Raw genomic sequence first — 27,908 nt, 5'->3', positions numbered from 1 at the left:
AAAATATTTGTATAATATGTTACACAGAATATATATGAATATACTTTTATTGAAAATATCACAATAATATATTACATAACCAATGAAGAGATATAGCTGCAGTAATATAAAATATAGTCATAACCACTTGTTATCATTATGCAATATCTTCCTTCCACAAATACATTTATGGTTATATGAGTTATTTCATACATACATTGAACTTGAAAAAAAATAGCACATGTCCATATAAAATATGTGTATCCAAGGTAAGACACCACTGCAAGGGTTGACATAAGAAAGTGCATCAGTTTAAAGAACATTACTTCAAAAACAGAACCATATATATAATTATTGTCGTGGATTACTTCTCAGTGCATAATGTGAATCCATGATTTATAATGGAAAATGGTTTTAAAATATTGTTTGCTGTTGTAAAATGTAATGAATTTTGACAATGCTAGTCACATTTGTATGGATAGATACATGTGAAGCCAAGATACATTTTTGGGTGATTAATTTACCACACATATTACAGTGAAATGGTTATTCTCTATGGATACGTTTGTGTTTAGTCAAATTACCACTTTGAGAGAAGGATTTACCACAGATATCACACTGATATGGCTTCTCACCTGTATGACTACGTTTGTGATAAATGAAGACATTACAGTAAGAGAATGATTTACCACAAATATCACAATGATATGGCTTCTCTCCTGTATGACTACGCTTGTGAGTAGTTAACTCACTACTTCCAGAAAATGATTTACCACAGATATCACAATGATATGGCTTCTCCCCAGTATGGATACGTTTGTGAGAAGTTAAGGAACCACCTGTTGCAAAGGATTTACCACAAACATCACACTGAAAGGGTTTCTCTCCTGTATGAATACGCTTGTGTTTAATGACATGATCTATTCGAGAAAATGATTTGTCACAAACATGACACTGAAAAGGTTTCTCTCCTGTATGTACACGTTTGTGTTTAGTTAAGGTGTTATTTTGTGAGAAGCTTTTATCACAGATATCACAATGATATGGCTTCTGCCCTGTATGAATACGTTTGTGACTCCTTAATGCATTACTTACTGAGAAAGTTTTACCACAAACGTCACAGTGATATGGCTTCTCTCCTGTATGAATACGCTTGTGAACAGTTAAGGCATTACTTACAGAGAAAGATTTACCACAGATATCACAGTGGTATGGCTTTTCTCCAGTATGAATACGTTTGTGTTTAGTCAACTCACTACTTCCAGAAAACGATTTGCCACAGATATCACAGTGATATGGCTTCTCTCCTGTATGAATATGTTTGTGAGTAGTTAAAGCACTACTTGCAAGAAATGACTTACCACAAACATCACAGTGAAATGGTCGCTCCCCTGTATGAATACGTTTGTGTTTAACTAAGTGATCCATTCGAGAGAATGATTTTCCACAAATATGACACTGAAATGGTCTTTCACCTGTGTGTATACGTCTGTGTTTAGCTAAGGTACTATTTTGTGAGAAGTATTTATCACAAATATCACAATGATAGGGCTTCTTCCCTGTATGAATACGTGTATGACAAATTAAGATATTACGGTTAGAGAATGATTTACCACAGATATCACAGTGATATGGCTTCTCTCCTGTATGAATACGCTTGTGAGTAGTTAAGGCATTACATACAGAGAATGATTTACCACAGACGTCACAATGAAATGGTTTCTCTCCTGTATGAATACGTTTGTGTAAAGTTAACAAAGAATTTCGATAGAATGATTTACCACAGATTTCACAGCGATATGGTTTCTCTCCTGTATGAATACGTCTATGAAAACTTATTTGACTCGCAGTTGAGCAGAATTTACCACAGATATCGCAGTGAAATGGCTTCTCTCCTGTATGAACACGTTTATGAGTAGTTAAACTACAACTTACAGAGAATGAGTTACCACAGATATCACAGTGATATGGCTTCTCCCCTGTATGAATACGTTCATGTTTCATTAACGTACTATTTTGTGAGAATGATTTACCACAGACGTCACAGCAATATGGTTTCTCCCCTGTATGAATACGCTTGTGATTAATCAGAACATTACTATGAGAGAAGGATTTGCCACAGGTGTCACAGGAATATGGCTTCTCTCCTGTATGAATACGCTTGTGTCTAGTTAAAATACCATTTTGAGAGAAAGAATTTCCACAAACATCACAGTGAAATGGTTTCTCTCCTGTATGAATACGCTTGTGTATAGTTACATGACTACTTGTCCTGAATGATTTACCACAAATATCACAGTGAAATGGCTTTTCTCTTGTATGAATACATTTGTGAGACCTCAGCTTATCAATTTGAGAGAATGATTTACCACAAGCTTCACAGTTAAATGACTTCTCTCCTGCATGAACGTGTTGGTGTTTAGTCAAAACATTTTTTGCAGAGAATATTTTACCACATACACCACAATGATAAGATGATTTCTGTCTATTTTTTGACATCTCTTCAAGTGACAAAAATAGACCAAATCCTTAAAGTTTTCACCGTGTTAAACTTTTCCTTTATCTATCTTTGCCACCACAGTGTATACTTTGATTTTTCTTCTAGTTGCCATTTATTGCTTACAAGTATTTCCACTGCTTTCAGCTGTAATCTTCACTGAAATCTAAATATCTTCAGAACTCTTTGAAATTCATCCAAGTTTACTTAGAATTCAAACACATCAGACAGGACATAGAGAAATGCTACTGTTAATCTCAGTTGAGAGCAAGTATTTCACAGTATTTCATTCTGCCATAGATTTATCGTACAAGGTTTATATCTCTTCTGTATAACATTCTCCTTAATCTTCAAGAGATGATAAATATAGAAGATATATCCAACGTAAAAAAGTTCTTTTATGCCAATTTCATCCGTTAATCTGAAATAACAAAGAAACAATATAAGATACAAGGGAGAGATAAACATGGAAATTTAACATTTCTATATTGAGAAACAAATTATGTCCTATAAAATAGTAGGAAATCTACATGTTTATAAACTACAGTTACACCTTCACATTGTATACCGTTATATTAAACAACGGAATAGTGGACATTAACATTCTTCTTTCATGAGGAACATCATTTTTCAATACACTTTAGCCTAAGATCAGCCCTGATTGAACAAACTTATGATCAAAAACATTACATCCATGACTATCCTGTCTTTTCTTCAGTTTCTGTATTTTCAGGACTACATTAGCCATCATCGTCATAATTGTTATGTTTGGCATGGGTTGAATGGTTTGACAGGAGCTGGCAAGACTGGGAGTTATATCAGGCTTTATTGTCTGTTTTGATATGGTTTCTACAGATTGAAGCCCTTTATGTGCTTTTTATGTGGCACCATCACCAACAAGGTCACCAAGTGCATTGCTAGAAAAAAAAAAAAAGAGGTAAAACCCCAGCTGAGAGGGTGAAGTAATATTGAGGTGGTAGGACTTTGTGCCAGTTGAGAGATTAAATATATAGAGGGGCAGAGTAGGTGCCTTGCTGTGGATACCTGGATGCTCTAGTTGGAAAATACAGGGCAGTGAGTTAGAGAATAAGGAGAGCAATAGTGGGAGAGATAATGGTGAAAATGTGTCTGGACATGACATTGGACATGGTGAGAATAGGCGAGGTTAAATAGAGGCTTGAACTGGGCTAGTGAGCAGGATAGAGGTGACTGTAGCAAATGATGGAAAGAAGTACAAGAGGCTCGGGGCAGGTAGTGTTGTAGATATATGAGGGCATTGAGGTTGATAGATAAGATGTTAATGATGGAGAGCAGCACAGGGGAGAGAAGGTGCAGAAAGGAGGTGATTGATGAAGACAATAGGCAGGGATAGATAATGGAAAATGGGAGTGGTTTGGGGCGAGGGACGAAAGGTGACTGAGGAAACCAGAGTATGTAGTATGTGCCTACTCGGCTTTCAGGTGATAGAGAAGTGATGGGTGTGAGGGGATGAAATGTGGGGGGGGGAGGTTGACAGGACAGAGAGGATATGGGTGGGGGTGGGGTAATGCTAATGAACGTGGCTGTTCTTTCTAGCAGTTAAAATGACCATACTGAGGCTTTCTCAAAAGCTCACCGTTTGGGCCTAGGTCAGACCTGACAGAGTACAATCATGATGAATGCATACATTCACATGTCAGTACATATGTATCAGGTACATTTGTGTATATACAAGTATCCATATATTTATATATTTGTTTGTGTGCAGTCCTGTATATATATATATATATCTGAGTAGTATTTATGTCTATCTGCTCATACATCTCTTATCAAGTTTAAACCCATATACAGCAGCCATGCTCATAAATTATCCCTTATAATACATTAGTGATGGAAGGGATAAATAGCAATGATATTAGTTGAAGCATTTGGCTGTTTGAGAATTGCACAAGCATTCTTTTCAAACGCAAAATACAGACAACAAATCTGTATTTTTAGCTGTAAATTTCTATTTCCCACTCACCCATTGTCATTCATATTAACTCTACTCTCCATTACTTTTTCTTAAATGCTGAATTGAATAGATTATTATAACAACTAGTTAAATCAATAAGTTATTGTAAACCATCTCTAAATCGACATCAAGAGTCACTAAAACCCATCTATCTGATTGCAGACATTTCTTTCACATTCCATATCCCGACCATCGATGAATTATGGTTATTACAAAAGATGCACATCATATCAACTTTAACAATAAAAGAAAAAATAAAATGATCAGAATTAAAAGCATTCCTTAGTTTTGACAAGTTAGTTCTAGTAAAGAAGGAATGCCATTTTATTTATTGTTATTGTTTGAATTATGTTTAATCAGATATTTCAGAGTATCATGCGGTGTGGAAGAGAATATCTATGCATGACTAGCAGCATGAAAATGTTTTCAATTAGCAAATCTGTAATTTACTTTATATTACATGGAACACTGAAGTATTTTATTTTTTTCTTTCAAAAATAACAGGTCAACATTTCAGCTTGGAAGTATTATCCTGTCTGTGAAAGTCAACAAGAAGACGGAGACAGCAAGTGAATATCATTGTTCTAACATTGTAGTTGTCACTTGTATAGATTTTAATATAATGAAATATTTATCGGTGCTAGGTGCACCAGAATGGTTAACAGAGTTCACAACATAAATTCTATTTTTCGATAATACATTACAGATTTGTTCATGTAAATCGTTGTCAACTTACAACTTAACCCGTTTCTCGTATGTCAAACAATAAATCTGTATCGACCAAACTCCAAAGACATTATTTCGTTGTAAGTGTTTGGGAATTTCAAAAACGTTTTGACCCCCCTTTTTTTCTACGACATAAATGTTGGGAGATCTTAGCTTTTTCCAGAGCTCTAGACAATCAATTCCGTATCTAATCACTTGGCACTTCCGTCTGTGTATATCCGGAGGGCGGCGAGCTGGCAGAAAACGTTTAGCCGCCGGCGAAATATCCTTAAAGCGGTATTTCGTCTGCCGTTACGTTCTGAGTTCAAATTCCGCCGAGTCGACTTTGCCTTTCATCCTCTCGGGGTCGATAAATAAAGTACCAGTTTCGCACTGGGTCGATGTAATCGACTTACTCCCTTTGTCTGTCCCCTCTATGTTTAGCCCCTTGTGGGTAGTAAAGAAATATATATATCTGTGTATATCTGGCATTACATTTATCCTTTGTTTAAATGTATATTAAATATATGTATTGCTTTAAGGTATATTGTTTTATAATAAGGTAATGATTCACAATGCTTAGAAGAGAAACGCCGAGAATAATATTTCCGATATCAAAATTATTTAATTACTCTGAAAGAAGAATTATAGTCGACCACGACGGTTCTATGATGTGTTATTTAGTCATAATTAAAAAAGGAATTAAACAGTTTTACTTATCAAGCGGTTATTGCTAAATGTAGACCTAATAGTTCGGTCAAATTGCACTGGATTGATATATAAAGAAAAGGCGTTTATATATTTCTTTACTACCCACAAGGGGCTAAACATAGAGGGGACAAACAAGGACACACAAATGGATTAAGTCGATTACATCGACCTCAGTGCGAAACTGGTACTTTATTTATCGACCCCGAAAGGATGAAAGGCAAAGTCGACCTCGGCGGAAAAAGAAAAGGCGTTTATAACTGAAGTACATTAAGTGCAGATGTATCTACATATGCATAAATGCAGATGTAGAAATAATTACGATTAGAATTTCTATATTGATTTAATATCGCTGGTAGAAAATAAATACTCAAACGTTAAGACAATATATTAGAGACAGATACGAATCGATGTCTAGAGAGGGAAATTATCTGACCGTTAATGGCGTAGAATAAAGTGGAATAGTCTTTGGAAAAGCCAAAACTAACAACGAGATAATTTCCTTTGCAGTTTGCTCACTGTTGTCATGTTGAAAACGGTAAGTTGACAATGGTTTACTTGAATAAATCTGTAATAGTGTGTGTAAATCACAGAATTATTACGCGAACCCTCCAAGAATACAGTAATTCTACCATTTAAGATACATTGGAACAAAGATGTTCGCCCGTCGTCGTCTTATAATAATAATAATAATAATATAATTGTGTACAGTGCTCAGGTGCACTACAACTCATCTAAAGTCTATATATAATCAGGTGTAGTTTCGGCGGATTTCGGAAGGCATGAGGGCCTTAAAGGATGCAGTGTTATGGCAATCAACAACTGACTTTTGTTGACTTTTACTAAAAGGATTATATTTCCCAAGTGAAATATTGATATGTTGTTTTTTTTTAAAAAAAAAAACACACACTCAACTGTTATATGTGAAATAAAATAAAATGCAGGTTTGCTAATTAAAAATCTGTAATGGACATAATTTTTTCCACGAGCTGGCATTCTTTCGATATAACTCGACAAAATCAAAACATTTCACTTCGGGTATTCCTGTGGGTTGTGGAGTATATATATATAACGAAATTATGCCAGCAATGTCTCGTTTTAAACGTGAAGAAAAAAAAAAGCCTTGCATATTTGTTCTGACCTGTTTCATGTGTGTATGTAAAATCCACAAATTTCCAAGCAGAAAACAGAATCGATCTGTCATTTGCTTCCACGGAAATACCCAAAGTGAAGTGTTTTGATTTTGTCGAGTTATGTAGAAAGAATGCCCACGAGCTTTTTCGAGGCCATTTAACGTATCTGACCTACAAACCTGCTGCAAGCCACTTTTTTTCCGGAAAAGGAAAAGGGGAAGGGTGGTGGGAAACTCCAAGGTTCCCACCAACGGAGTTTTGTTTCGCGGGTTTTTGTTTTCTTTCGTGCTTTTCACAGAAACAGCCGAAGTGAAGTGTTTTGATTTTGTCGAGTTATATCGAAGGAATGCCTTACTTCGCATACTTTCAACGGTAAATATTTCGGTTAATATAGGGCCCGTTCGTACCTCGGAGTGAAATAGTCTTTTTTCCACAGGTTTTTTCGAGTGCATCCAACGTATCTGACCACCAAACGCGCTGCAAGCCACTTTTTACCGGAAAAGAAAGTGGGAAAGGAGTCAAAAAACTAATTCAGAACGAAATATCGGTGGGTCCTCTATCGCAAATAGCTGTTACGTGGTGGCAGGGCGTGCTAGAAATAGCAGCCAAATCTTTCCTTTTTCTGGGAAAAGGGGTTGATTACGCGTGACCCCCCACCCCCAGCAACCCAGAATCATTGGGGGTCAATTCATTCGAATAAAAATTCAAGGTAGTGCTCCAGCATGGCTGCAGTCTACTGAAACAAATAAAATATATATCCAGACACAACTGCAACTCATAGCTTGCTGCTTCACCCAATAAGGGCATCCCCTCCCCCACCATTACCCAATTTGCCCTTATCCTTGCCTAATCTGTTGACTGTGCATCCATTCATTGTCCCCACACCTACCTGTAGTTTACAAATTCTTTTACTTGTTTCAGTCAAGTGACTGCAGCCAGGCTGGAGCAATGCCTTAAATATGCAGATTTCATGCAATGGTATTCGATGTCATTTGTTTATTTATAAAGAAATGTAAAATTTCCATATTGATCTCTCCTCTGTTTCTTATACTGTTTCTTTATTATTTCAGATTAACATTGACATAACAGGATTTATTTTTATATTGGAGACATCTTCAATATTTGTCATCTTTTGAAGACTAAAGGGAAATTGTATACCTGACAGATATAACCATACTACTATTACTTTATGGTGAAATTACTGTGAAATATTTGCTCTGAACTGAGATAAAAAAAAAACATATTTCCCTGCTTCATTATCTGGTGCTTTTGCCTATTAATTAAACTTCAACATTTTTGAGGTGTTTGCAGCACCATTTTTATATTTCAATGAAAATCACAGTTGACAGTGGATTGGGTTTTTATATTCTTTGTAAAGATGTCAAAAAAGTTGAGAGATACATCATATCACTGTGAAATCTGTGGTAAATTTTTCTCTAAAGGTATTTCCTTAACTAGACACATACGTATTCATACAGGAGAGAAACCATTTCATTGTGATATCTGTGGTAAATCATTCTCTGAAAATAGCGTCTTAACTATACACAAACGTATTCATACAGGGGAGAAGCCATATCATTGTGAAATTTGTGATCAGTCATTCTCCCAGCGTTCTAACTTAAGTAGACACAAACGTTTTCATTCAGGAGAGAAACCATATCACTGTGATATCTGTGGTAAATCATTCTCTCGAAGCAGTGACTTACATAAACACACACGTATCCATACAGGAGAGAAACCTTTTCACTGCAATATCTGTGGTAAATCATTCTCTCAAAATAGTGTCTTAACTACTCACAAACGTATTCATACAGGAGAAAGACCATATCACTGTGACATCTGTAGTAAATCATTCTCTGAAAGTGCTAAGTTAAGTAGACATAAACGTATTCATACAGGAGAGAAACCATATCACTGTGATTTCTGTGGTAAATCATTCTCTGGAAGTAATGATTTAAGGAAACACATACGTATGCATACAGGAGAGAGACCATATCATTGTGATATCTGCGGTAAATCATTCTCTCATAATACTGTTTTAACCAACCACAAGCGAATTCATACAGGGGAGAAGCCATATCACTGTGGTATCTGTGGTAAATCATTCTCTGGAAATAGTGACTTAACCAAGCACATGCGTATGCATACAGGTGAGAAACCATTTCGCTGTGATATCTGTGGTAAATCGTTCTCTGGGAGTAGTGACTTGACTCGACACAAGCGTATTCATATAGGGGAGAAGCCATATTACTGTGATATCTGTAGTAAATCATTCTCTCAAAGGGCTAACCTAACTAAACACAAACGTATCCATACTGGAGAGAAACCATTTCATTGTGATATCTGTAGTAAATCGTTCTCAGGAAGTGGTGACTTAATCAATCATAATCGTATTCATACAGGGGAGAAACCATATTTATGTGATATCTGTGGTAAATCATTTGCTCAAAAGTGCAACTTAACTTCGCATATATCTACCCATACAAAAGTGTGACTATCTTTGTCAGAATTGATTACTACTCAAAACAACATCAAACAGTTCAAGATCATTTCCATTGCCAAGTCATTTTTTTTTTGTTTCTTTTCTTTGTTCCTTCTCGAGCCATGCCTGGCTCATAAGAGCCAGTTTCCGGTTTCTTGGCATATAGGTTCCCCACCTGAATGGGGCGCCGGTCCATCGCAGGTGAGCTGCAAGATGCAGGAGGAAAGAGTGAGAGAAAGTTGTGGCGAAAGAGTCAGCAGAAGTTTCGCCATTACCTTCTGCCAGAGCCGCGTGGAGCTTAGGTGTTTCGCTCATAAACACACACATCATCCAGTGTGAGATTTGAACCTGCGATCCCTCGACTACGAGTCCGCTGCTATTGCCAAGTCATGAATTAACCTTGTGGATTTAACAGTAATCAATGAAGCCAGGACAAAACAGATTCTCGTGGTTTACTTGTTGATGTATTGTTTTCCAGCCAGTTGCCCTTCCTTGGTTTGCTTCTTTTAATAATCTCTTACATGAGATACATGTAATTTATTTGTAGACATGCTCTTTGTTAAAATTCATTATATTTAAAAAATAACTTGTAAACTATAAATGTATTCATGCTGGAAAGAAGATATAGCAAGGTGAAAACAAATTGCTGTTGCTATATTTTATATTACCACAGCTATATCTCCATTGGTGACATGGTGTATTATTGTAATATTTTTTAAATAAAAGCATACTTTATATATATTCCATAAACCAGCATGGCTGTGTGGTAAGTAGCTTGCTTACTAACCACATGGTTCCGGGTTCAGTCCTACTGTGTGGTACTTTGAGCAAGTGTCTTTTACTATAGCCTCGGGCCAACCAAAGCCTTGGGTGGATTTGGTATATATGTGTGTGTGTGTTTATATTTGTGTGTCTGTTTGTACCCCCACCATCACTTGACAACCGATGTTGGTGTGTTTGTAACTTAGAGATTTGGCATAAGAGACTGATAGGATAAGTACTAGACTTACAAAGAATAAGTGCTGGGGCTGATTTGTTTGACTAAAAACGGTGCTCCAGCATGGCCACAGTAAAATGACTGAAACAAAAGAATACCATATTACTGGGACAGAGAGAAGGTACTCTTGATTAATATATGGGTAATTAGCTTTGAAATGTGTTCTCAGAGATCAATAATAATACCCCTGTACAGTTGTTATGTTATCAATAAATAAATATAAAATTGTGTATATATAAAAATATAATCTTACACTTGATTGTTCTTTATGATAAGAAAAATATCTTGCCTGTAATCCATATTTTTCTATTAAGATATTTGAAAGAAATAAAATGTATTTTTTAAACTCATTTATTTGATATTAATCATTTTACTTTTTCTTTTAAAAATAATCTTTAATATTCGATCCACATCAATGGAATTTGTAGTTTGTGGTACCAGTGCCAGTGGCACATAAGAGAACCATCCGAACGTGGCCGTAGCCAGCACCACATCGACTGGCCTCCGTGCTGGTGGCACGTAACAAACACCATCTGATCATGGCCGTTTGCCAGCCTCGTCTGGCACCTGTGTCGGTGGCACATAAAATCACCCACTACACTCTCGGAGTGGTTGGCGTTAGGAAGGGCATCCAGCTGTAGAAACACCACCAGATCTGACTGGCCTGGTGCAGCCTTCGGGCTTCCCAGACCCCAGTTGAACCGTCCAACCCATGCTAGCATGGAAAGTGGACGTTAAACGATGATGATAATGATATTACTGATATTTCCATCCTGTAGTGAAGAATCTAGTGTCTCTTAACCATCACATATTAAATTAAGTTACTAACTTCACATCAGGAGAAAGATGAGGAATATGTGCAAGTATCTGTACATATATAACATATATGCATTTATTCTATATTTTAACTTGAATTTTATGGGAATCTATGAGTGAATTTGTACTTTTATATATATGATGTAATACGCATATGGTTGCACAAAAGAGAGTGCGTGAAGGGGTGTGTTGTCATGTTTACGTACATACATCCATACTTATGTGTACATCTTTTTTCTATGTACATATGCATGTGTGTGTGAGAGAGTGAGTGAATGACTGTGTGTGTGTTCTCGTATGTGTAAGTGGCACACACTCTCTCTCTCACAGACACACACACATGTTCATACATCTTTCACCTTCTCCTCTCTTTCACTTCAAACCAAAAGTAAATAAATAAAAATGTTTTTGGGAAAATTAAAAAACAAAACCAGCTGATCCAGATTACAGTTCTGAGAGTCAAAGCGAAAGATCGCCCCCAAGGGAATACCATTACAAAAACTTTTTCGAGTGCATTCAATGCATCCCAGCTCTGAAGATTTGGCTGCTATTTCTAACACGCCCTGCTACCACGTAACTCTAGGGCTATTTCTAGCACACCCTGCTACCATGTAACAGTAGGGCGTGCAAGAAATAGCAGTCAAATCTTTCCTTTTCTGTGGAAAGGAGCCATTTACGTGTGATTTCAATGTCACATTCATTGAAAGCATGCAAAATAACCTGGAAAGGAAAAAAAAAACCCATGAAACAAACTCTGTTGCTGGGAAACTCAAGTGACCCAATGCATCATGGGTAGCTTAATTCATACGTACGTACATACATACATACAGGGTGCGATAGGTAAATTGTCTCAATTTTATACTTTTGTGCATGCGCATTGTCAGTTTTTGATTTTGTCAGCTATACAGTATAGTAGGGTCAGTTGGGCACCATTTGTGAGAAAAATAGCACCATAATGCTATTCACTCTGCCAGAAATTTGGAAATGACATGCTGTACTGCTTGGCATTCATGCTGGAAGTTCCAATAAGAACATTTCAGAGTGTTTGGGTGTCAATCTGAGGACAGTGCATGTACCGAGTTAATATCAAATAAAGTGTGAAAGTAGATTTCATACAATATACTCTCACTTTAGAAACTGATAAGAAACTCTTAGAGCCGAATAGCAAGTCTTCAGAGAAGAAAACCCCTCATGTGTTTTGGCCCTTCAATTTTTACACTCTAATGGGTCCGGGCCACATCCAAGTCATGACTCCTTGAGGCCCTTCTGCTGACACTTTTTAGCTACTTGGATATTGGAGACGTGTGCATTTAAACCACTTGGAGATTTCATCTAGCTGCAACTCCACTCAGTTGACTCAGCTTTCAATCTTTATATATAAAAGTGAGGTTGTGTGTTTGTCTCCTGCGATTTAGATTCCTAACTACTCCCACATTTTGCGGTGCAGTTTAACCAAAACCGGGTATCTAATAGTCGTGATTCACATCGAGCCCTTCTGGGTATTAGTGCGTGTCTACAATAAGTCTACGATTTAAAAAAAAAATTACCATCAATTTTTCCCATTTTTAATGCATTTTTGGGAAGTAACTCTCTAAAAATTTATTATTAAATCTCAGAACGTAAAAAGCTACAGTAACACCCCCCCCCCTTTGTGGTTAGCCATATTGAGATGACTATTATACTTTACATCTCTAAAAATGCTTATATAGTTATTTCCCTTACAAACCCGAGCAATGCTGGGCGATACTGCTAGTCTTATATAAGAAGAGATAACGTTGGTTGTCATGGTAGAGGTGAAATAGCAGCACTATTAGTGACTCACTCAGAGTTACTTCCCTTAGTGTTAAGTTGTAGAACTATTGCCTTCAAATGGTATGGAGGTTGCTCTTGTTCCTCCTCAGCTAGATCCGGCTGGAACACCTCTCTGCTTTAGGGCTTTGGTCCTATTCTTCCCAAATACTGAGACTTGTTTCATTAGATCAAAAGCAGATTTGCCCACAAAACCTCTGGCTCCAACCTCTATGGTGAGAACTTTGACCCAAGATTTGGCTGGCTGTTGGTCAGACTGACATATTTTTCAGTCTTGAACACATGTGCTTCTATTCAACTTTTAAACTGCACAAAGTTCAATCAAAATTAGTTGCTTTGATGAACTGGAATGGAATATGATATCCTGCCTCAAGCTATTCTTCCTGATCATTTCTGGCTGTTTTGTTGATCCGGAGAGATCTACTGAGCACTCCCAGAAGACTCCATTCCTGTGCCCTGTATGGCACAGCTGTTTCTGGCTACGTTTTACTGCTTCCTGCAATGTAAAATGTTGGAGAATGTGTTCAGCAGCTCAATAAGATCCAACAGGATAAAGGACTACTTCTTGTTCCAAAGACTTGGTTTCAGCATGGTTTGTAAGACTATTTATTCCCTTCCAATTGAGAGATTGTACTGAGTGACATTTTCAGGACATCTACATCCCTGGAGAAGGACATCATGCTCGGAATGGTCAGTGGTAAGAGAGGAAGAGGCTAACCAAGAACCTGCTGGCTTGACACCATCAAGAGTGATACGGGACTGGACATAGCCAATCTGAAAGAAGCGGCCCAGGATAGAACTGGCTGGAGGACACTGATCTATCGAGTAACCGAGAGTCGACTTCGACTGAGCGGATAGAGAGAGAGACATTTGGAAAATCATCACAAGTAGCAAGAGTAAGAAGACACTGTAACTGGGTGTGAGTATAGTAGAGATACATGTAGTTTTACAAAAGATATCAAAATGTTAAAGTTTATAGAAGAGACAGAAATAAGTTTGTAAAGGGAACTGGTTGCTTCTTTACACTTTTGGGGTGCAACTTGGGTGCAACACAATTTCCTTTCTTTTTGTTTCTAGAAACTACCAGTCAGGAACGAAACGCAAGTTTAAAAATATATATAATTCTTTATTCTCTTATTCAACAATCAAGCACGATGGTATACTGGTATCCACCTAGTTCAACACAGCAAGGCTGAATTCTAATGTTTGTAAGTTTCTTACAACAATTCAGCAGCAACAGAACAGGTCAAATCCTAAGCGTCTGGGACAGGAGAATAGGCTGATCACACGTTTGAAAATACGTCCTTTCTCTTCTATCGCCGTGTCTCAAGTCCCCGACGCTATTAAGGAACGCGATAGAATTTCTTCTTCAGTCTCTAGCGCATGTGCATGAGGGAATTTCCTTATGCCTTTCCAGAAGGTTCCAACCCCGCACACGCACACTGAAGAAGGACGTTCCGCACACGCACACTGAAGAATGACGTTGTGTGTGCGCACACTGGAATATGACGTCACTACAAGTTCATTGTTGTAAAGAATGTATATGGCTACAAAACATTTTAGAAGGATGGTTTTGAGGAACTGGAAATGGTGGGGATCTAGAAGGAGAAGTCAAGATGGTAGTGAAGTGTCAGAGAGCATATACTATTAAGTATATTAATGCTAATTACTTCAAGAGTGTAATAGGTGCTTCTACATACCACCGGCACAGGTGCCATTTGTATGACACTAGTATCTGTCACGGCTGCGATTTTACTTGTATTGATGGCTCTTCTTCTCAAGCACGACATAATGCAAAACTCTCGGTCTTTGTCTCCTTGAGGCTCAACACTCAAAAGGTGCTTTTCATGTGTCGCTAGTATGAACCACTTTGCCTCCATGAGACCCAATGCCTCATGGCGGCAAAGTGCTTTTTACATGCCAGTTATGAGACACCAGCATCAGCCACAGTTATGATTTCACTTGTCTTGACAGGTCTTCTGAAGCACAGCACAGTGCCAGAGATTTCAGTCACTACTCATTGCCCAAAGTTCGAAGATCATGCTTCACCACCTCATCCTATGTTTTCCTAGGTCTACCTCTACCACAGATTTTCTCCACAATTAGAGATTGGCACTTCTTTTCACAGCTGTACTCTTCCATATGTATCACATGACCATACCAGCACAGTCATCTCTCTTGAACAGCACATCTGATGCCTCTTATGCCTAACTTTTCTCTCAAGATGCTTACACTCTGTCGAACAAGCATAATGATATTGCACATTCACTAAAGCATACTGGCTTCATTTCTTTCAAGCCTATGCATACCCTTGGCTGTCACAGCCCATGTTTCACTGCCGTATAGCATAGCTGTTCACACACAGGCATCATACAATTTGCCTTTGACTCTAAGGGAGAGGCTCTTTGTTGCCAGGAGAGGTAGAGGCTCTCTGAACTTTGCTCAACCAAATCTTATTCTCACAGCTACGCTCTCAGAGTATCCACCTCTGCTACTAATTTAGTCACCTAGATAATGGTAGTTATCTACCGCTAGCAGTTGATGGAGTCTATTTTCTGTGTATATTTTACCTGTGCATCTTCCTTTGATATTGCTGCATCTCTTATGTATCCATAGCATACACTGGGAACATTTTATGGAGTTTCTACCTACACCTTTTCTACATATAGAGTAGGGCCATCTTCCTGAAGGGATTTGTGATTTGTTTCCTACTTATTAAGACTTTGGTTTTTGCTAGGTTAACTCTAAGGCTCTCCAATTCTAGACCTTGCTTCCATACCTGAAATTTCTTCTTTAGTTCTGGCAGTGATTCAGCTCTAAGAACAAAATTATCAGCACAGAGGAGCTCCCGGGAGCTGCCTGTCTTAAATTCCTCTGTTATTGCCTCGAGGGCTATGATGAACAAGAGGGGGCTGAGGACCAATCCTTGGTGAACTACTTGCACCTAAATTCTTCACTGTAGTCCTTACCAATCCTCACCTTACTGTTAGCGTCCCTGTACATGGCTCTCACCAACCACTCGTCTATCTCTAGTTTCTGATTTGACCATCAGATAGATGTTTATTTTTGCCTATGTATTTCTCCTACAGCTGCTTTACCAGAAACATAGCATCAGTGGTGCTTCTCCCCAGCACAAAACCAAACTGCATCTCTTCTCGACTAAACCTCTCCCTAATTAGTTGGGCTACGACTCTCTTTGTAACTTTCATCACCTGATCCAACAATTTGATACCTCTGTAATTATTTCTATCTGAGGCATCACCTTTACCTTTGTGGAACTTGACTATGGTGCTGCTACACCAGTCATTGGGTATGACTCCTTCGTGAACCACCTGATTTACGATACAGGTGACTAGACTATAACCAACACCACCAGATATTTTAAGCATCTCAGTGGTGATCCCTGATGGGCCAGGGACTTTCCCTGTCTTCATATCCTTAATTGCTTTATCTACCCAGGTTCTGTCGATTTGGATAGCTGGTCCCTCAATTGTGTCAACATTTGGCAAACTTTCATTCTCCAGTAGTCTTTCATAATGGCATTTCCAAGCTTCTTCACAGAATCTTTAAAAGCAAGTACACCATCATCCACATGCACACATTTCTCTTACACACTGTCTAGCAATCCAAAACATTCCAAGCAATTGGTCCTCAAGTCACTGAATATAGGCAAATTTCTTTTCTGCTTCTTCCTTGGTTAGATATACTTGTCTCCTAATTTCCCTTCTGGCTGTCTGATACAGTTAACTGCTACTCCCACTCTTCCAGGCCTGTTTCTTTACTCTAATGGCCCTGTCTACAGCATTGTTCCACCACCACGTCACCCTAGGTTTCGATGGGATTTTGCACCAACAGCAGATTTGGTCTGTGGCACTCAGCAAGCTGTCCTGCAGGAATTCCCTGTTGCCCTCTATATCACAAGTCTGTAATTCCTCTTCCTCCCACTTATCAAATTTCTAATTAGGATGTCCTTAACCATTTTGTTACTGTATTTATTTTGAAATATTCTGTATTTCTTTCAATTATTTTAAATATAACAAAGAATTTAGTAAAATAACTTAGTTATCATCAAGCTCAGTGGTTAGAGCATCGAGCTTACGATCGTGAGGTTGTGAGCTCGAATCCCGGACCGGGCTGCGTGTTGTGTTCTTGAGCAAGGCACTTTATTTCACGTTGTTCCAGTTCACTCAGCTGTAGAAATGAGTTGCGACGTCACTGGTGCCAAGCTGTATCGACCTTTGTCTTTCCCTTGGATAAGACTGGTGGTGTGGAGAGGGGAGGCTGGTATGCATGGGCGACTGCTGGTCTTCCATAAACAACCTCGCCCAGACTTGTGTCTAGGAGGGTAACTTTCTAGGTGCAATCCCATGGTCTGTGTCGTGACCGAAGGGAGTCTCCGAGTGTTAGGAACATAAATTACAACTAAGATTTGGTGGAAGATTTAAATTTAAAACTTATGAAAACAAGACATTTCTACTACAGAGCCAGTTTCAGCCAGGCTAGTAACACAAGGGTTATATCTCTAACCATACGAAGGATCCTTAAGCTTCCAAATCCTTCTTTTTCAGATTGGTCTGGTTTTTGGCATCCATTTGGCTTGCAGTCTAAAGTCACTAACGACTAGTCTACGCTAGTGGGTACATTCTTCACCAGGGAGGATCTTTGTATTTAAGAGCAACCATGCATCCCACTGTCTGGTGAGAATGCAATCAATCTGGCTAGCACAGTCACTTGATTGGTAGGTTATCAGGTGACTGGCTTCCTGAAGTTGGTGTTGCAGATCAATAGGTTATTTGCATGACAGAACTCCAGTAACCTTGTTCCCTCTTTGTTTTGGGAACCAATCCTCTGGCCCCCATGTACACCATGGAAGATACCGGGCGGCTGTCTGACATGCCCATTGAAATCCCCTGCCATGAAGATGAGATCATTGTCACTTGTCTTTTAGGTAGCCTGCAGAAGGATATCATAAAAGTGGTCCTACTATTCATTTGGCAGGCCTGCTTTTGGGGCATAGACAGAGATAATTCTCTCTGTCTCTCTCTCTCTATATATATATATATACACACACACACGAGGGGGTGGGGTGCAGAAAAGTGCCTGGCTTTGGGTAAAAGAAAATACAGGAGGATCAGTTAATTAGGATTTTATTCAACATATTCATATCCCAGATTCATACACTTATTGCAGCAGTCCTTCAGTTTACTAAGCTCTGTGAAAAACTCAGAAGGTCAGGCCTACAACCAGGCCTTTCAAAATACCCTTAAAGCCAGGAACTTTTCAGCACACCCTTGTATGTGTATATACAGACACAAATATATATTATGTCTATACGTATATATGCTACATATATACATACATATGTATATATACATACATATATATGGACAAAACTAGATGAAAATGTCACCTATATATGAACATTAAAGACTATTATAAAAAGAAAAATTTAAAGAAATAAAATTTAACTAAATTTCTTTCATATATTTTAAAAGGAGTAATAATATAAGGAGGACTGGCAAGATGATTCTCTGTCTTACCATAGAGAAGAACAATTAACTGCAGGATTACATATGTGTGTGTGTGTGTGTGTATGTATAAGTATATACATATGTGTATTTATAACTTAACCTCATGTACTTTCTAAAATCTCTGACGAAGCCTAGAGAAACACTCAAGCACCTCAATTTCATCTGCTAATTACTTCAGTCTACTGGAGTGATAAAGGTAGAATGTGGTATTTTTGCCTCTTGGCTGAAACAGCTGTAAGATATTTTCCTAATTTCTATTCCTGTATGTTATATATTTTAATATATATATATATATATATATATATATTATATATGTAAAGCATATGTTATACGAGTACATGTATGTATTTTGTTGTAATTGTCATTTTAGTAAATAAATACATAAATTGACATAATATAATGTCTAAAATTGATGAATACCACCTATTGATCCCCTCCATTTTCTTATTGTTCTCTCTCTCTCATATATATATATATATTACAAATAAGAAAATGGAGAAACAATCTAGTTGGTTCATCAGCTTTCGGATATTAGAATGTTGACTTATTTATTCATTTAACAAAAATGAGAACCTTAATAGCATACATATATACATTATAATTCAATACATATAAGATAAGAATACAATTATAAAAATCATAATATAAATTATTGAAATCATTAAATCATTCCTTACAGCTGTTTCAGCCTATGGATAAAAGTAGTTTTTTTTTTTCCCAGTGCCTATAGTTGTCAATCATATTGAGGTTGTAGGCATTTAAAAATAGGGTACTTATATATATATAATTATAGGCCTCATCAGAGATTATAAAGAATTTTTAAAATATTAATACATGAAACAGGATACACGTACAATTTAATATAAATATGAACAAATATCATATACGCATACACACATATATATACTACCAGGTAATAGGTATTTATAAATTCAGGCAGATATCTTGTAAACACTTGGTTGCTATGCAAACTTGGCTGTGTCAAACAACTGGAGACATAATAAATCCAAATAGAATTTACATCCTTGGCAACACTTCCAGTGCAATAAGTAAATCCAAAGTTCACTTAAAAGAATTTTTTAAAATTCCAAAATATATTACAAGACAAATACAAGAATAAAGAATAACACATCTTTAATTCAGGTTTACATTATACAAAAGCCAACATGTGTTTCTATTACATAAGCATTTTTAGATATAACAAGAAGTACAATATACAAATAGGTCCAAATTGGATAGGTTGTTTATTCAAATATAATACAAAATTATGCAAACATATTGTTTGCAAGGCAACCCACACAGGCACAAATCTCATGAGAACTGAGAATTTATTAACAATATAGCAAAACCACTGAAATCAAGAAGGAATGCAAAAAGATACAAAGCTAAGAAGAAATGTATGCTAAAGAAAGCCAATTTGGTATTTAACCCTTTCATTACTGTATTTATTTTGAGATGTTCTGTGTTTCTTTCGATTACTTTAAATATAACAAAGAATTTAGAAAAATAACTTAGTTATCATTAAGCTAGTGATAGGAACATAAATTGTGACTAAGGTTTGGTGGAAGATTTTAATTCAAAACTTATGAAAACAAGACATTTGTACTCAGAGCCAGAGCCGGTTTCAGCCGGGTTGGTAACGAAAGGGTTAAACTTAAGTGAACCCAGTAGGCATCATCATCATCCTTTAATGTGTTTTCCATGCTGGCATGGGTTGGATGGTTTGACCAGAGCTGGCAAGCAAGAGAGCTGCACCAGGTTCCAGTCTGATTTGGTTTGGTTTCTATGGCTATATGCCATCATTAATACCAACCACTTTAGTGTGTGCTGCATGCTTTTAATGTGGCACCAGATGAGTACTTCCAAGTGACACTGGCATGAGTACTTTTTATGTGGCACTGGCACACACCTCTTGCAGGCCAATCCTTTTCAGCAGGGGAAGTGGCCTTAATATTTCTACTGTGGAGGATGAAAAATGCAAAAAGAGTACCTCAATACACATGGGTAGCTAGTTATTTAGGTTAGCTAGAAATAAATTTAAAAGATCACTGAAGCCAATAAAGTGATATAAAGCAACATTTTTAAGATGAGGCAAAACAAATATAATTCAAGAAAATCAAATCAAATATATCCTACAGGAAGTAAATAGACATATTCATAAATAAAAATAGTAATGAGTACAAAATCAATAATAGGAAGGCTAATATCAAGGATTGGAGAAGTACAAGGAAGAAAAATAAAAAGAAGAAAGTTGAAAGGAAAAAATAAATAAACCAAGAAGTAGAAATAAAACATAACAGAATGCTAGTCTTGCATTAGAAAAAACACAATTAAGGATAACAAGGGTCAGTAATTAGAAATTCAAGAAACTATCCTTATAATTTGATTAAACAATTAGTACAAAGAGGGTGCTATTTAATAGTGAAATATTTGAAGGTTCTTCTCTACATAGGAGGAGTGGCTGTGTGGTAAGTAGCTTGTTTACCAACCACATAGTTCCGGGTTCAGTCCCACTGCGTGGCACCTTGGGCAAGTGTCTTCTACTATAGCCTCGGGCCGACCAAAGCCTTATGAGTGGATTTGGTAGACGGAAACTGAAAGAAGCCCGTCGTATACATATATATATATATATGCGTATGTGTGTTTGTCCCCCTAGCATTGCTTGACAACCGATGCTGGTGTGTTTATGTCCCCGTTACTTAGCGGTTCGGCAAAAGAGACCGATAGAATAAGTACGGGGCTTACAAAAGAATAAGTCCCGGGGTCGAGTTGCTCAATTAAAGGTGGTGCTCCAGTCAAATGACTGAAACAAGTAAAAGAGAGATATGCAAGCAGTTCATTGTATGAACTAATCCCCTATTTTGGAGGCCTGCATTTTGAAAGGTTGTTTTTCTCATCTCCACCCTAAAGTGTTTTAAAATCAGTTAGAATTAATTGTTTTAACTTTGGTGTCTTTGAAAAATTAGCAGTCAAAATTTTTTAAAAAATACAACCAAAAACTTAAACTCTAGGGGAACAATTTTCCAAAAATTCAAAGTTTTAGCAGCTCTCACTCTATGACTATGTTCAAAGCACTCCATTAATTCCACTCTGATAGTAGACTTGTCAACCAAACATACAAAACCCATTTGGTTAGAAGTGTCTTTCATCCTTTATGGAGAGGAGGGGCTTAACAAGGTAAGGTAGCCAAAAATCTGGAAAATATTTAAAATATCACAATATATAATTACGCCAATGTAGATATAGCTTTGGTGATGTAAAATATGTAATAGCAATATAGTATCACACAGTGATATCTTCTTTCCTGTGTGAATACATTTATGATTTAGTTAGTTAGTTAGTTAGTTAGTAAATTTTTTGGCTCAAAAAGCAAAAAGCAAGGCCATGTAGGGGGACATGGAGTTATGTACAGGGTGGTGTTCATGTAAAGAGTTCAGGCCACTTGTGATCAAGGGAGACTTTGAACTGAGCGGTCGTCGGCATCTTCACCATCTCGTCCGGCAGCTTATTCCACGGATCCGCAACCCGGACGGAGAAAGCCCCTCTCCTTCGATTGAGATGAAATTGTCACAGATGACCCCGCAGCCGACCACAGACATCACAGTGGCATAGTTTCTCTCCCGTATGACAAATTATTTCTTACATACAAAAAAATTTTAACAAACAGCAAGTGTGCAGATAATCTGTGTATCTCAGGTAATAAACTATTAAAAGAGTTGATACAGGAAAGGACATCTGGCTGAAAAGAAACATCCTGAGTATGATTATTGTCAGATTCATGGCTTACTCTTAAGTCCACAAAGTTAATCTATGATTTAATATGGAAAATGGTCTTAAAATGTCGAAGTTTTGCTACACATTTTAATATGTTTTGACACTGATACAATCACACTTTTGTATGGATAGATATATGTGAAGTTAAGTCGCCTTTTCGAGCAAATGATTTACCACAGATTTCACAGCGATATGGTTTCTCTCCTGTATGAATACGCTTGTGTCTACTTAAGATAGCATTTTGAGAGAATGATTTACCACAGGTGTCACACTGATATGGCTTCTCACCTGTATGAACACGTTTGTGAATAATTAAGACATTAGGGTGTGAGAATGATTTACCACAAATATCACAGTGATATGGTCTTTCTCCTGTATGAATACGTTTGTGTTTAGTGACGGTACCATTATCTGAGAAGGATTTACCACAGATATCACAATGATATGGTTTCTCTCCTGTATGAATACACATGTGTCTTTGTAAGTCACTTCTTCGAGAGAATGATTTACCACAGATATCACAGCGATATGGCTTCTCTCCTGTATGACTACGCTTGTGACTAATTAAATTACTATCTGTAGAAAATGATTTACCACAGACATCACAGTGGCATGGTTTCTCTCCCGTATGAATCCGTTTGTGTTTAATTAGGTGATCCTTTCGAGAAAATGATTTGCCACAAATATGACACTCAAATGGTTTTTCTCCTGTATGAATACGTCTGTGTTTAGTTAAGGTACTATTTTGTGAGAAGTATTTATCACAAATATCACAGTGATAGGGCTTCTTCCCAGTATGAATATGTTTGTGTTTAGTTAAGATACCACATTCAGAGAATGATTTACCACAGATATCACAGTGATATGGTTTCTCTCCTGTGTGAATACGTTTGTGACAATTTAAGGTGCTGCTTAGAGAGAATGATTTACCACAAATATCACAGTGAAATGGTTTCTCTCCTGTATGAATACGTTTGTGTCCACTTAAAGCATTTCGAGAGAATGATTTACCACAGATTTCACAGTGAAATGGTTTCTCTCCTGTATGAATACGTCTATGAATACGCACCCAACTTGCAGCTGAGAATGATTTACCACAAATATCACAGTGAAATGGCTTCTCTCCTGTATGAACACGTTTATGATTAGTTAGTTCATGTTTCACGGAGAATGATTTACCACAGACTTCACAGTGATACGGTTTCTCTCCTGTATGAGTAAGTTTATGTCTCATTAAAGTACCATTCTGTGAGAATGATTTACCACAGATGTCACAGCAATATGGCTTCTCCCCTGTATGAATACGTTTGTGATTAATTAAGACATTACTGTGAGAGAAGGATTTGCCACAGGTATCACAGTAATATGGTTTTTCTCCTGTATGAATACGCTTGTGTCTAGTTAAGATACCATTTTGAGAGAATGATTTACCACAGATATCACAACAATATGGCTTCTCCTGTGTATGAATACGTTTGTGATTAATTAAGACATTATTGCGAGAGAAGGATTTACCACAGATATCACAGTAATATAGTTTCTCTTCTGTATGAATAAGTTTGTGTTTAGTTAATTTACCATTTTCAGAGAATGATTTACCACAGATTTCACAGCGAAATGGTTTCTCTTCTGTATGAATACGTTTGTGAGTAGTTACTTGACTATTTGTACTGAATGATTTACCACAGATTTCACAGTGAAATGACTTCTCACCTGTATGACTATGTTTGTGAATGGTTAGGGCACTATTTTCAGAGAATGATTTGCCACATATATCACAATGATATGTTTTTTCTCCTGTATGAATGTGTTGGTGTTTATTTAAAACATTTTTTGCAGAAAATGTTTTACCACAGATTTCACAATGATACACTTTTCGTATCCCTTTTGACATCTTTTCAAGAGATAAAAACAGATCAAACCCTTGAAGTTTTTTTCTGTATTGATGTTTTCCTTTATATCTTTTTTTCTCTTTCTTCAAGTAATAGTTTATTCCTTGCAGATATTTCTAGAGTTATCAATTGTGATCTTCTTTGAAATCTAAAGTTGTTCCAAACTCATTTATGAATTCATTAAAGTTTAATAAGAATGAAAATACATCAGACAATGAGATAAAGAAATACTGCTATTTATCTCAGTTCGGAGCAAATATTTCAGCGTTAGTCCCAGGCCAGCTTGGAAAACAGACGTTAATAATGACGATGATGATCCTACCATAAGACTTATAGGAACAGGGTTATATCTTTTCTGTAAAACATTTTCCTTTTGTCTTTAGGACAATAAACATTAAAGAAGTATCCAATGTAAAGAAATCTGAAATAATAAAGAAACATAAGATATGAATGAAAGGCAAACAGAGAAATTTTGCATTTCTATATTAATAACAAATGACATTGTATGAAATCTAAATGTTTGTAAATTACAGCAACACTTTCACATTGTATAACATTATATACACTTTAATCTAAAGACTAGTGGGCAATAGCATTCTTCTCTTCTTAGAAACAGCATTTTTCATTGTTGTTTAGTCCCCAATCAACCTTGAGTGAACATACTTATGATCAAAGACATTGCATCCATGACTATCCTGTCTTTCCTTCTGAAATTATATATTTAGCATTACATCAACAAATATAGTCTTCAATTTACAAGACTGAAAGTTGAAATGAAAATGGGAAATGGCTGCTGTTTCTAGCAGATAAAGCAAGGATATTATGGCTTTCTCTGTGGCTTGTTGTTTGGCCCAGGTCAACCTTCACTGAGCACACTCATGATGTATGCATACATATACATTTAAGTACATCTTTATCAGATACATTTCTGCATGTTTGCATTTATGTCTATACATGTATATATCCACGTATTTATATATTTGTTTGTGCACATTTATGTGTATATATCTATATGGTATTTATGTCTCTCTGACCATACATCTCTCACAAAGTTTAAACCCATTTACTTCATCCATGCTGATAAATTATCTGTAATAATAGATTAGTGGTGGACTGGGCAAATAGCAATGATATAAGTTGAAGCATCTAGCTATGTTTGAGAAGTAATCACTTAGACATTTTCCCTTTCAGATGAAAATTAAACACAAATATAGTCACTCATGGTTGGAAGCCGAACTCTTACTGGCAGGTTTTAAACTATAGGGCTATCACCATAAATGTGCCCATGAAATGGTTAGAACAAATGGAAAATGTGCTGGAATAAAGCTGAATGGATGTATGTGTATGCAAGAGCTAACATAGGATGGGGTAGGACTCAACATTTCTTATGCCAACCATTTTATAAATTGAACTGGATGCATTTAATGTGGTACCAACTAGTAAATTTGCTTTGCAATCCGGAATACTTCATGTCTCTCATCCACATGTCATAAAACATTGGCAAACTTCTTGTGCTCTGCTTTCCCCCTTGTTCAATAAACCTGTTGCTTAGCTTCCTTTATGTCTAACCGTTATAATTCTTTTCTATCTCCATTATTCCACTCTTTCCATACCTGCCTTTTTGCTGTAATGGCTATGTCCACCTCACTGTTCTATTATGATATCATCTTTCGTCTGAAAAGGCCCTTGTCCCAGTCACAGACTTGGTCCGTAGACTTCAGCAGGTTGTCCCATAGGAATTTCCAGTTATTTTTTAAGCTGTAAATTTCTATCCCTCTTTCTCTATCGTCGTTCATATTAATTCTACACACCATCACTTTTTCTCAAATACTCAATTAAATAGATTACTATAGTAACTAAATAAATCAATATGTTTATTCTGGACCATCACTAAATAGACGTCGGAAGTCACCCAAAATCATGTTTCTCATTGCAGACAGTTCTATCACATTCCATACGCCGACCACCCGTGAATTGGGGTTTTATTACAAAAGATACACATTAAATCAACACTAAAAAAAAAAGGCGATCCTTCGGTATAGGTACCGTAAGTGGCTTTGTTTACATTTCTGAAGATAAACTCTTTTCTCCCACCCCTAACCCTAATCCTAACCATATATATTTAAAAAAAACACTTTCTTGAAATGTATCCGGTACTTCCGTAACCTATACCGAAGTTACGCCCCCCCCCCAAAAAAAAGATTAGAATTAAACTACATACACAAATAAAAATCGTTAGAATTTTATTTATAGTTATTGCTTAAATTGTTTCATCAGTGATTTCAGAGCATCATGCGGTGTGGAAGAGAATATCTATGCATGACTAGCAGCATGAAAATGTTTTCAGTTAGCAAATCTGTAATTTACTTTATATTACATGGAACACTGAAGTATTTTATTTCTTTCAAAAATAACAGGTCAACATTTCAGCTTGGAAGTATTATCCTGTCTGTGAAAGTCAACAAGAAGACGGAGACAGCAAGTGAATATCATTGTTCTAACATTGTATTTGTCACTTGTATAGATTTTAAATAATAATGAAATTATTGTATAGAGTGCTCAGGTGCACCAGAAATGGTTAAAGAGTTCACACAATAATTCTATTTTTCATACATATCATTACAAATATGTAAATCTTTGTCAACTTACCGTTTCTCGTATGTCAAACAGTAAATCAATGTATCGACCAAACTCCAAAAGAAATGATTTCGTTGTAAGTTTGGGAATTTCAAACGTTTTAACCCCTTTTTTTCTACGACATAAATGTTGGGATTATCTTAGCTTTTCCAGTCTTTAGACATCAATTCGTATCTAATCACGATGGATCTAACTCTGTGTCTTTACCTGCACTTCCCATCAAAGATATATCTGTGTATATCACGGCATTACACTTATCATTTGTTTAAACGTATATTAAATATGTGTTGTTTATATATATATATGTTTTATAATAAGATAATGTTTCACAATGCTAAGAAGAGAAACTTCGAGAATAATAATTCTTATATCAAAATCTCTTAATTACGCTGAAAGAAGAATTATTGGAGATCATGATGGTTCTATGTTGTGCTATTCAGTCATAATTAAAAGAGGAATTTTACTTATCAAGCGGTTATTGCTGAATGTGGACCTTTTAAAAGTTTGGTCAATTCACAGCACTGGATTGATATACAAAAAGAGAATGTGTATAATTAAATGCAGATGCTTCTACACAGAATTATGGTTAGAATTTCTAAATTGATTTAATATCTCCGGTAGGAAATAAATACTCAAATGTAAAAACTATATTTTAAAGGAATACTTTTAAAATAGACAGATCCGATCCGGATCTTTTCTTCGCGTGGAGTGTGAGTAGTATTGTAAAAATTTGCGAAATATTTTTTCGTAAAAGGATGCCCCCAGCTTGTCGGAAGCTGTGATATAAATTGGGAAAAAAATCCTCGACACCAGTGCGTAATTGGTACTTAATTTATCGACCCCGAAACGATGAAACATTGACCCCCCCCCTTCTGGTTTATTTACCTTTTGTGCAAATTTGTTGCGGCAAGTGGCAAAACACGAACGTGTATTTTTGCTTGTGTGCGTATATGTA

The 27,908-nt window shown here is 36.6% G+C and overlaps 2 protein-coding genes across 2 annotated transcripts; one reads left to right on the top strand and one right to left on the bottom strand.

The window, feature by feature from the left end:
- Positions 1-208: 208 nt before the first annotated feature.
- Positions 209-27,467, bottom strand: LOC115210328 (zinc finger protein 271-like). The gene is made up of 3 exons (XM_036501762.1): positions 26,966-27,467; positions 1,893-2,897; positions 209-1,220 (listed from the first exon to the last, which is right to left on the bottom strand). The coding sequence occupies exons 2-3, from the start codon at positions 2,476-2,478 to the stop codon at positions 526-528; spliced, it is 1,281 nt and encodes a 426-aa protein (XP_036357655.1). The 5' UTR covers positions 2,479-2,897; positions 26,966-27,467; the 3' UTR covers positions 209-525.
- On the top strand, positions 7,362-10,212 carry LOC118763313 (zinc finger protein 271-like). The gene is made up of 3 exons (XM_036502675.1): positions 7,362-7,387; positions 8,861-9,569; positions 9,876-10,212. Exons 1-2 carry the CDS (start codon positions 7,362-7,364, stop codon positions 9,507-9,509), a joined length of 675 nt encoding a protein of 224 aa, XP_036358568.1. The 3' UTR covers positions 9,510-9,569; positions 9,876-10,212.
- Positions 27,468-27,908: the final 441 nt, after the last annotated feature.

The sequence above is a fragment of the Octopus sinensis genome, linkage group LG4, assembly GCF_006345805.1.
Source record: "Octopus sinensis linkage group LG4, ASM634580v1, whole genome shotgun sequence".
Lineage (NCBI taxonomy): Eukaryota > Metazoa > Mollusca > Cephalopoda > Octopoda > Octopodidae > Octopus > Octopus sinensis.
Note: the sequence above shows the minus strand (reverse complement) of the source record. Positions and strands in the feature narration are given on the sequence as shown.

Coding starts and splice junctions, on each gene's coding strand:
- LOC118763313 (XM_036502675.1), top strand. CDS start 7,362: ATGCCTTACTTCGCATACTTTCAACG. Junction 7,388..8,860: donor TACTTCGCATACTTTCAACG/GTAAATATTTCG, acceptor TGACATCTGTAG/TAAATCATTCTCTGAAAGTG.
- LOC115210328 (XM_036501762.1), bottom strand. CDS start 2,478: ATGTCAAAAAATAGACAGAAATCATCTTATCATTGTGGTGTATGTGGT. Junction 1,221..1,892: donor AAGTTGTAGTTTAACTACTC/ATAAACGTGTTC, acceptor AGTTGACTAAAC/ACAAACGTATTCATACTGGA.